This window comes from Hipposideros armiger, unplaced genomic scaffold (genome assembly GCF_001890085.2).
Source record: "Hipposideros armiger isolate ML-2016 unplaced genomic scaffold, ASM189008v1 scaffold_43, whole genome shotgun sequence".
Classification (NCBI taxonomy): Eukaryota; Metazoa; Chordata; class Mammalia; order Chiroptera; family Hipposideridae; genus Hipposideros; species Hipposideros armiger.
Window position 1 is genome coordinate 4847404 of NW_017731393.1, and position 10991 is coordinate 4858394.

The 10991-nt window shown below is 60.4% G+C and overlaps 1 protein-coding gene across 3 annotated transcripts in view; it reads left to right on the forward strand.

Moving 5' to 3' along the window:
* Positions 1-10991, forward strand: part of CCDC85C (coiled-coil domain containing 85C) — an 84568-nt gene that overhangs the window by 61568 nt on the left and 12009 nt on the right. Inside the window, exons 2-4 of one of the 3 annotated variants that reach the window (XM_019639271.1) lie at positions 1807-1880; positions 8589-8624; positions 10758-10793. In XM_019639271.1, the coding sequence (XP_019494816.1) occupies positions 1807-1880; positions 8589-8624; positions 10758-10793 (146 nt within the window). The remainder of the gene's footprint in view (positions 1-1806; positions 1881-8588; positions 8625-10757; positions 10794-10991) is intronic. The other 2 variants (XM_019639272.1, XM_019639273.1) reach the window with 2 other exon arrangements.

Genomic DNA, 10991 nt, shown 5'->3' on the forward strand with positions numbered 1-10991 from the left:
GCCTGGGGTCCAGTCCCACCTCTGCCACCTGCTGTGCATTATGCTGTGAACAAGCTACTTCACCGGAACCTTGATTCCTCAGCTGTCAAAGGAAGCTACTCAGAGCTGGGATGAGGCGAGGCTAGTGTGTGGGAGCCCCCCCCCGCCCCCAGCAGGGCTCCCTGGCCGAGCTGGCCTGTGGTTACCAGTGTCACCCCTGGGGCTGAAGGTGGGGTGGGCTGGCAGGGGCCACTGTTCTCCCTCTTAGAAGGCTGCATTCCTGAGAGGTGACTGGTGTGGGAGGAATTGGTGTGTGGTTCAGGGCTGGGCCTGATGCTGAAAAATGCAAATATTCGTGGGCCTGGTCCGGGGCTGGCTGGGCAGGGCTCCTCAGGGTCCTTCCATGTGCTTAGGGAGCAAAGTGAGGCAGGTCGAGGGGCACACGGGGCACCCATGCAGGAAAGCTGCCGCTCACACTGGGGTGGCCTTGGGGACAGCCTTGCTGATAGGCAGGAATTCTTGGGGCCTGGGCCAAGCCCTGGTGCATGCAAGACGGTCACGGCATTCTGGGGAGAGAGCTGCTGCTGCCGCAGTCGTCCAGGGCACCAGTGGGGGAAGGGCCTGACAGCCACGCCACCTGCGAGGACGCCAAGGGGCCGGGCCCATGGGGTGGTGCCGCCTGTGGCTGAGTGTGGACAGGCGTTTCATTATGCCCATGAGCGCACGATGGTCCGGCTCGCTCTGCGGCAGCACCCAAGCCCCCTTTGCCCACCCAGGAGTGTTAAAAGCCTGGTGCGGCCTCTGCCCTGAGTCCCCAAGGTGGTAGTGTGGGGGATTAGAGAGCTGGCCCTGGTCGAGGGTCTGGCGCCTTCTGGGACAGAGGGTCAGGGATGTGATCTGCGAAGACCCTGTGTTCTGTTGGGGGGTGCACAGCAGGAGGAGCAGTGGCTGGCCTGGGGGTGGGTAGGGTCCGCGCTGGCTTCTGGGCCCTGTGAGCTCTGGCAAGGTGCTCATGTGGACCAGAGGCGCAAAGACTGTCCCTACCTGGTGGCTGCTGACCACGCTGGGGGAGGTGCCCCATGATGTCTGCTCAGGACCTGACTCCCTGCTTTCCGCACCTACACCTGCCCATACGGTTTGGTCCCCTTGCCCACCCTGCTCTAACCTGCCCGGCCCCATGCCTCCCCTCTCCCCTGGCCGTTCCCAGCCAGGTTCCCTCCTCTCAGCCTGGCCTGGATGACTTTGTCATCACTTTTCTCCTCTGACCGTCATGGCTGAGGCAGGACTAGGGCTTCGGGTGGCAGACTGGTGGAATCCTGCCTCCTTTCCTGATATGATTGTAAGAGAGGGTCAGCGTGGTTCGGGGGGCGTGGATTTCAGCCCCTCCTGCTGCATTCAGAAACGGGGGACAGTTGGGGAACGTGTCGCTGGGCTGTCCCCGCACGTGGCTCCTGGTGGCTCCAGTTGGTAAGAGTCCAGCAGGAAGGCGGTGGCTCACCTGCCTCCTCCACTGACTGTAGAAGTCCCTGCTCTCAGGCGCGGGGCAGGCAGAGGGCCTCAGAGGCTGAGTGGGCATGCTTAGGGCCTCGGGTTCTCCTCCTGGACCCTGGACCTTGGGGTGGGCTGCCCTTGGTTGTGAGGGTCCCATCAGGGGAGTGCTGAGGACTCTTCTCGGGCGCGAAGCATTGTGGAGGCGGAAGGAATCGGACCAGGCCCAGCTGGCGAGCGAACCCGTCATTTCCTTTCTGCAGGGGGCTGGGGGAGGGCAGCTCTCCCAATGGAGACCAGGTCTGATGGCTGATGTGCCCCCCTCTTGTGTCATTACAGATCCCTCATCCACTTACATCAGACAGCTGGAGACCAAGGTGAAGCTGCTGGAGGGGGACAAGCTCCCCGTACAGGTAGGCCGGCTGAGGGTGGACTTGGGGGACCATGTCTGTGGATGCCCGAGGGCCCACGTGAGCCCTCCACCCAGCCACCCGCCGCTGCTGTGCGCTCCCCTGTCCCAGCTTACCTGGGCTCCCTTCCCCTTCACACCGGTAACCTCCCACACCCCGCCAATCCCACCCCAAGCCTTCTTGTGGAATGCAGGCACCTAACCCTTGCTCCACTGCTTCTGGGGTACCCTCTGTCACATCCTTTCACTCTGTCCCCCAGTGGTCTGCGAGCTCCTTGGGCCTGTCCCAGAGATGGTATGGGTACACAGTTGCTGAAGAAATAGGCCGTTTTGTTTGGCCTTCTGACAGCTGGGTGAATCAAAGCCGGAGAGATGGGCTAGCAGGCCTCCCTCAGACCCGCATGGAGACCTGCCCGCCCCTGCCACACCCAGGCCTCTCCGGCCTGGGGTCCTCTTCCTCCCTCCCGGGCCTGACTGGTGCCCACAGACAGATGAGGCCATGTCTCAGCCTCAGCACCTCCCCAGCACGGGGACGGCGGGTTAGAGGCGAGGTGACGAGGGCCTGCAGTGGTGAGGTCGTGCACGGTGAGGGCAGGGCAGGGCAGTGCTGCTGGAGTGTGGCGGGGCGCAGCTGCCAGCACGAGGGACAGTGATGGGAGGCTGTGATCAGCCCCAGCTGGGGTTAGGGGGTCCCTTGGCTTGGCCCGGCCCCTGTAGCCTCTCTCCCTTGTACCCATCCCTGGCTTAATCTCTCCTCTCCCTCCCTTGCCACAACCCTGGTCCATAAATTGCTGGCCAGCTGGGATGCCCACAGCATTTCTCTGGGAACCAGCCCCGGGGAAGGCTCTGCTGCCTGGCCCCAGTTGCTAGGCGACCAGTGGGCTTGGCGCCACTGCCCTGCTCAGGGAGCCTGAGGCACCCTCCCTGCCCACTGGGCAGCTGCTGGGGGCATACCTCGCCCTTGCTCGGTCTGCATGGACAGTTCCCACAGCTCTGCAGGACTCGGCGGAGTACATACAGGGTGCGGGTTTGGGCTGCCTGTCATCCCTCACCCCCATGGCCGCTGCCCCCTCCCCACCATGCTCCAGTGCAGAGCCAGGCAGGCATGGTGTGATAAGGCTGGTTTTGTAACTTTGTGTGGGGGTTTCAGGTCCCTCACGGTGGAGTGACTTGGTCACAAGTCTGGCTGGCTCCTGGGGCGGGCAAGCGTCAGGAGGAGCTGGGGCCTCACCTGCTGTGTGGGCTGGGGCTCCTTAGACCCAACCATGTTCCACGTGGGCTTGACCTGGGGCGGTCGTGGCTGCTAAGGAGGGGTGTGGGCTGGGCTCCGGGAGCTGCGGGTGGAAGCGATACAGGGCTCGGGAGCAGGTGCCCGGCCAGCGAGCAGGGGAGAGAGCCGCCCCGGGCGCTGGGCCTCAGAATGAGGCCAGGACCACGTCTGGTGGCTGAGGCCTCAGGCCGGCGGGGTCGGCGGCTGTGCGCGTGTCCCCTGGTCTGTTCGTTCTGTCCCGTGGCTCCATGGAGAAGCAGGATGAGAGCTCAAGCCCTGATTTGGGGTGCTGCCTGCACTGCTGTCCCATATCAATCAACACCGCTTGTGGCTCTGTTTCCACAAGGACAGGGGTGTCCCTGGTTCCGTGGCCCCTGCTGTCCTGGACCACATTGTCCCCTTGGGAAAACACACCCCAGCCCCAGGTGGTGGGCCGGGCCTTGAGGAACACGTGTCACGCTCAGGCCACGGGGTGACAGCTCTTTATTCCTCACTGTGCACCCCCTGGTCTCCCAAGGGAGCCCCCCATAAATGTGTCCCCCAATGTCCTCTTGCCCCATGCCAACGTGTGCAGAGCTGGTGGTGGACAGGGGTCCCTTTCCTGCTGTGCGTGGGGTGGTGATGGGAGGCTGGGACATTAGGGGGACAGCAGCCACCTGGGCACAGGTGGCTCTGCCCAGCCTCTCCCCTTCGCCCAGCCGGCTCTGACCGCTCCCAGCGATCAGACTCGGGCCTCGGCCTGGAGGCAGCATCCCTGGGCTCTGTCCCCCAGCTGTGCCCACGCCTGGGCCAGCCACCCTGGGCGCAGACATGGTCAGATGGGGGCATGTGGACCCTCGGCCGGACCCAGGCTTGCTGGCTGCAGGCAGTTAGGTTGGGATTTAGGGGCAAGAACATGGTCTTCTTTGCTCGCTGCTGGAACAGGAGAAGTGCTGGGAATTCAGACGCCTCCCAGCATGGAAGGTTCCAAGCGTCTGTAGAACTTTTCTTTCTCCTTGAACGAAGCCTAACGAAGCGGAGCTGCTCGGGTGACAGCTGTGTGTGCGTGCATGTGTCATGGGGGGTAGTCACCCAGGTCCCCTCCCTTGTCTCTTCTTCAGCAGGGACTCTGCTGGTGGGCTGGGGCCTTGCCCAAGGTGTCTCAGGGAACCCGTGTCAGAGCTACACCCAGCATCCCAGGAAGGCGGCCGCCGGGTGCTGTGCTGCTGGGGCCTTGGCCTGGCTGGTGCGTTGAGAGCCCACTTGCATTTGTCTGACCCTCAACCTACAGTCAGCACAAGCACCCGTGGCCGGTGGCCGGTGGCCGGTGGCATTGGCCAAGTGTCTCCAGGGTCACCCACAGGGCTCTCTGCCACTCGCTGTCCCCAGTGGGTGGGTGTAGCTGGCCTTGGAGGAGGGCTCTGCTGTCCTGAGCCATGCAGGAGGAGGAGTGAGAGACAGAGAGACAGTGAGAGAAGGGCCACCCCCATCCCTGGGCTTCCTGGTGGCAGTTCATACCTTGTTTGCCTTTGGATTCCTAGGGTGGCGCAGCCTTATAAGGATCCTCAAGCTACTTCCTGTTCTCCAGGCTCCGTTTGCTCGCCTATAAAATGGACACTCATTCAGTATAATTGATGACTTGCTGAGTGCATGGCCCTGGGGGGCCAGGGGTGACCAGGCAGAGGCCTGCCACCAGGGAGCTTGCTGTCCAGTCTCACTCTGGTCCCTGCCTGACCACCTCCTTGTCCCGGCCGGCAGGACTCTCGTGTACAGGGGGACTGCTGGAGGACAGCAGAGGCGGAGAAAGCCCGCAGCCAGGGCTTGGGCCTGTGTGAGCACTGGCCTTTTTCTAAGCGGGTCCAGGGAAGGTGGGGTTTATTTAGCCTTCCTCCTGGACTCTTGCAAGTCATGGGCTCCCAGCTCAGGTGTGGTCTCCTGCCAGCAGCCTTTCCAACCACCCCCAAGAGGCTTCGTGCGTCCTCTGAGCTCTCAGCCCCGTGGGCTGCCTGCCCGTGTTGGCAGGGTAGTGGGATCCTCCCTCGGGAAGCCTGGCCCTCACCACTGCTGGACTGTGAGCTACTCAAGGACTGGGCTGCAGGGTGTGAGTGGTCAAACCTCCAATGCTCAACACACTGGACTGGGCGGATGCATCTTGGGGAGCCCCTGGCTGCCCCCTTACCCAGAGTCTTAGGTCAAGAGAGGAGGCTGGTTCTTGCCCAGAATAAGGAAGGTCTGCTCAACCGAGGGTGAGCTGCTTTATAAGGTAGTGAGTGTATCATCTTTGGAGGTAATCAAGTGATGGATGGATGACCATATTTGGGAATCTTGAAGAAAGGGTGGGACTTTGACCTTGGCCTCATGAGCTCTGGCTTATGAGATTTTGTGATTCTAGCACTTAAGTCTTATCATTGAAATCAAATTGCACAGAAACCTCCAGCTCTGTGCAAAGTGGGGAATCTGCCTGTTGGCGAAGAGCCAGTGAGAGCGATATTATTCTTTGGACCGTCTTAAGGGGTTGTGGCTTTGGGGTTTGAGTGGTGGGAGTGCTGCCGCCAGCCTCTGCGGATTCCCGCTTCCCACTGCCCCACCCCTTCCCCCCATGGCCTCTATTTAACTCCAAAATAGCTTTAATTAAAACTGTGCCCCAGTGTTCACAGACTAAGTTACTGTATTGCCGTTCGTATTTTCTTTCTCTTGTCGGCTTTAAAATTTCATCAACACAGCTGCTTCCTCTGCGATGATTCATCTCGAGCCCGCGTACACATTATTATTTTTCCTGTGGATTCTCTGTGCCCGGCCGGCCGGGCTGGGGTGGGGGCGGCTGTAATTGATGCTGGGCCTCAGCTCTGTCATTCCCTCGGTTAACTCCCCTGCTGGGCTGATAAATGAAGCCTCTGTGTGTGCCCAGAAGCCAGCTTTACAAAAGGGCAAGGAGCTTGCGATGCTGTGTCACATTAGGCAAACGGGCGGCCATCTGGGGGAGTGCAGGCAAGGGTCCAGGCCAGGGACTGAACAGCTCCCCGCCTGCCTGCCTGCCCCCCCTCCTCACTCCATGTCTGCTCTTTCCCCCGTCCTGCCTTGCCACACTGGGTGGCTGAACACTTCGGTTGGAAGTGACCCCAGGATTTATACCAAGCACAGATGGGGAAACTGAGGGCTGGGTGGAGCAGGATTTCCTGGCACGCAGGGGATTTGTTTGCTAGGGCTGCCGTAACAAAGAACCACACGCTGGGCAGGTGAAACAAGTGAAATGTATTATCTCACGGTTCTGGGGGCCAGAAGGCCAAGACTAAGGCAGGGCGGCTTCCCTCCGAGAGAAGGGTCTGCTCAGGCCTCTCTCCTTCCTTGTAGATGGCTGCCTCCTCCCCGTGTCTTCATGTTGTCTTCCCTCTGTGTGTCCCGGTCACTCCTTTCTATGAGGACACCAGTCGTATTGGATTAGAGCCCACCCTGCTGACCTCACTTTAACTTGATCACCTCTGTAAAGACCCACCTCCACATAGGTCACATTCTGGGGGTTAAGACGTCAACCTACGAATCGGGGGTGGGGTGTGGGGGGGTACAGTTCAGCCTGCAGCAGTGCTGTCGTTGGCCTGATGGTATAAAAAAGTGGCTTTGGGCCCTGGAAGAATCGTGCATCAGCATTTACTTACTTTAGGCGCAAGTCTGTGTGTACCTGGTACCTTGGTTTTCTTACCTGTAAGGCAGGGACGATGGTGAGGCCACCACACTGCGTGCCATACTGAACAGAACCGGCATGTGGGAATGCCCTGGGCCATGGCCGACCTGCTCACCTTCTGCTGGTCCCAGGACCCAGGATATTTCAAGGTCTGGCAGACTGCCCACCTGGCCAGTGCCTTAGACTGGCCATCCCCAAATGAACTGCTCCTGTTTGTCCTTTGTCTGACTTGTGAACCAACCAGGCTGCCACCATTGAAGCCCATCGCTGATGGCCCTATTCTGTCTCCTGAGTCCCTGAGAAAGACAGGCTCTTCTGATGAGTGGGCTCCCTGGCACAAGCCCTCCAGAGATGCTGACCCCGTGTCATTTCTTCCATGGCAGTTCGGCTTGCTGGGGTCTTCTGTGACATTCGACAGGCTCTGGGCCAACCCCACTCTGCCTGTTTGGTGTCGGGGTTTGGCTGTCATGTCCCCGCCCCCTTTGTCATGGGCAGTCTGGTCTCTGGAGGGCTTTAAGTGCCTCGTTAGCAGAACCTTCGGAACCGGTCCAGCCTCTCCTGCAGCCCAGGAGGAAACCTCTCTTTCCAGTACCCGAGCAGATGGTCAGTCTAGCAACGTGGGTGGGAATGGAGTAGGAATTCCACCCTTCCCTCCTCTGCCAAAGGCTTAACCAGGGGCCACTGTGAGCCCCACGTTGGGTGAGAGTCATCATGGCAGGTCAGGTTCAAATCCCTGAAGCACCACTTACCTCCTGGGTGGCACTGGGCCAGTGGCTTAGCCTCTCTGTGCCTCAGTTTTCCCATGTGCAAAGCGAGGACACTAGTGGTGCCTACCCCAGGATTAAAGGGCAAACTGTGAAAAATGCTGAGGGCCGGGGCCAGCCAGCGGTAAGGGTTGTGGATCAGGCACAGTGATCTCGCGTGCGGGCCACCCGGCAGCCGAGTGTCCTTTGTGACCCCAATTTATGTGCAAGCAGAGACCTGGGAAGTGGGTGGGCTGCTCAGACCTACCCAACCGTCGTGGCGTTTGGATTTGCAAGTCTGCGCCCCTCCACAGAGGCCTCCCTCCTTCCTCTGTGGCACCTGCAAGGAGGCGATGGTCATTGGGATGGATGAGGCCTGGTCCGCGTGCCACCCTTCAGTCACAGGCCTTGAGGTCCCGAGCTGTACACACGCCTGGGTTTGAAAAATGGGATTTCGGGCCCGAAATTGCACGGGGAGTAGGGGAGCGGTGCCAGCTGTGGGTGAGTGATATTGGCTGTACATTAACCACGTGTGGGGTCCCCACTGCCTCATCCGAGTGCTTATTAGGAAGAACCCTCTGGGCCCATAGCCATGTGCTTAACAGCCTGCAAATGAGCTCTCTTAAAGTTAAGGGGAAAAAAAGAAAGTAAATCTGGTTGGTAGCACCAGTCTGCTCTGGCGAGGGCCTGGAGGACAGGTAGAGGCCAGTAGGGAATGCGTCCACACCTAGCCTCTCCCAGCTGGCTGGGATCTGGGGGTGTCTCCAGGCCCATGCACCCCACCCCAGCCTCTCAGAAGGGCTGCTTTTCTCTGAACGACAGCTGAGTTCTGGTGTGAGCCTTGGGGATGGCTGCCAAGGGGGTAGGGCCCCCCGTGCCCATTAAACTTGGAGTTTTAAAAATGGGGGACTTCTGTAAGGGCCTCCCCACCCCAGTTTGAGGCGTGGTGAAACCACCCCAGCCAAGGTGTCCAGGTAGGCGGACAGAGGGGAGGGGCGTGACTGGCACGTGCTGGGTGACACTGTTCCTCTTGCCTTCCAGCTGCCCCAGCCCTGCGTCCAGAGGAGCTGGCTGCAGGTAGAGCTGCCTCGGGGGACCTGTGTGCAGTGGTGTTTGGGGTGGGGGCGGGGCTGCTGTGAGTGCTGTGTGCTGCTCTGTCTGCTCTGGGTCCCCTCCCTTTGGACCCTTCCCGTCCCTTCCTGGGAGCTGACCACCACGGTGCCCTGGTCCTGCCTTTAGATTCTTCCTGGGATCTGCCCCATCTCTGAGCTGGCATCCATTTCCAGTTTAACAAAACGACAGGAAGAGCCCTGAGATGGCAGCCTCCCACGGTGCTTCCCACGGGCCCTTCTCGCCCACTCTCACTGGACCCGCCCCTCGTGGGAGGTCAGCAGGGCTAGTCACTGTCACCCCCATTCTGCAGTGAGAGCCCTAAGGTGCAAGGTGGGAGGAGGGGTCTGCCAAGGGCGCTTGAGTTAGTGGTGGCTGCCAGCTGGCCCAGGTCCCTGAGCAAGGTCCTTGGGGCTGCCTGGAGGGCGGAGGAGCCCCTGGGGCCCCATGCTGGGCTCCCCCACCTCCCCCACCCCCCTGGGAGGTAGACCTTACTGTCCTGTTAAGGTTTTGGAAAGCAGGACTGGTAAGTGTTACAAGCCCTGAGCCGCCCACCCCTCCCTGCACCAGGAGGGCCAGCGGGCCGAGTCACTCGGTTACCCCCTCTGAGGGGGTACTGCCCCTGGTCACTGCATACAAATCGGCCCAGGGTCCTGGGGCTGATATTCCGAGCAGACACCTGTGGGCAGGCTCCCTGGGCAGGGACCCTGGGTGCCCCTACGTCAGTCCTCACCCTCGAGCCCCCACCTGCAGTCAGGTGTTGCCTCCCTGCTGGGGAGCACACAGTAGGTACTTCTTGAACAGTAGACGTCACACTCACGAGGCCAAAGGCCCTTTGGGAACAGGAAGGAGGGGTGGGAATGGCTGTCCCTGAGCGGACCCTGAAAAGGGGGTCTGCTGCTGGCCCCCCAGACAAGGAGCCCCAAGTGACCAGGCTGGGGTGGTGGGTGTGGCCTCCTTTATTTCGTGTCCCGCCCTTGGCCTGTTTCTGTTCAGCACCCCTCTCTCTGACAGTGCTCCCCAGCTGTATACAGGGGTGTCCCCAAGGGAGGGCAGTGGCATTCCCATAGCACCACAGTGGCCCAGCGAGGCCGAGGTGGCCTGTGTTCACCTGTGGAATCCGTGGCCAGCCAGCTCTGAGGTGGGCAGCGTTGGTGATGGCCCAGGACAGAGCCTGGGTGCCCTAACAGTGGCCTGGGGGCCCTGGGTCTCCCGCTCCGGGTCCAGAGCTCTCGCTGGCTTTGGGAGGCGGGGGCTGGACCTGGTGGAAGGGACACTGCTGTGTTTGCAGTACTTTCCCTTTTAAGTCTTCGGGAAACCCTGTGCCAGCCCTGCTGTGTGTGCCAGACCCCCTCTCCCACATTAGGGAGGCTGCAGGTGGGCAGGCGTCTTCCCCTGGGGAGGGCATTGCCCCCATGCCCCGAGGTGCAGGCCCCCGCCGCCCCAAAGGCCATTTCAGCCCCCTTCCCTCAGCAATGAAAACCTGGGGATTTCTTTCTTCCAGGGCACCAACAGGCAAGCACCAGGATTTTTAATTTGGGTTTAAGTGCAATTATGGCTCCTCATTTCGATGCGTCATTAGTCACGTTGCCCCTAATGAGAGATTGTGCATTTTCCCGCCAGCTTTGAGGCTTGCTAATAAAGTTCTGTGGACATGCAAATATTTATAGATGATCACTGAAGGCAGGGGTGGGAATTGCATGATACTAATTAAAAAAACTCCCCCACCCCCTGTGCACACACCTCCTCCCAAGGAGCTGTCTGGGGGGGGTGGGGGAAGAGACGACACAAAGCAGTGTTTTGATAACAACCGTGGGCTGTGGGCTGCTTGGCGGCACTCATTTGGTCCAGGGCCAGAGAAGCTGGGAGGAGGTGAGACAGCCCAGAGCAGACTCTAGATGGTGTGTGCACGAGGGCAGGGCAGTGCCCAGCTGTCCTGGTCCGGGGGCTGGTGGGGGAGAGCAGTGGCCCAAATCCCTGGCCTTGCGGCCAGTAAATGTCAGTGTGTGTGTGTGTGTGTGTGTCCGTGTGTCCGTCCGTGCCCCCCAGCTGGGCCTTACCTTTGGTCTTCTAACTTTCTCTGGCCACCTGGCATGGCAGGTAGGAGTGTTCCTGCAGAATGGTGTCATAGGACAGGTGAGAGTCCCGTGTCGCTGGGTGTGGACGTTCGGTGGGTCGGGCTTTATAGCCCAGTGTGCTCTGTTGGGGAAGAGTTTGTAGCCGTCAGAGAGACCTGGCCAGGAAAATCACTTGGTTTGGGATTTTTGCCTCTGATGGAACCGGGAGTGACTCCCCCCAGGAGGCACAGCACCCCGACGGGTGGGGATCTGCATG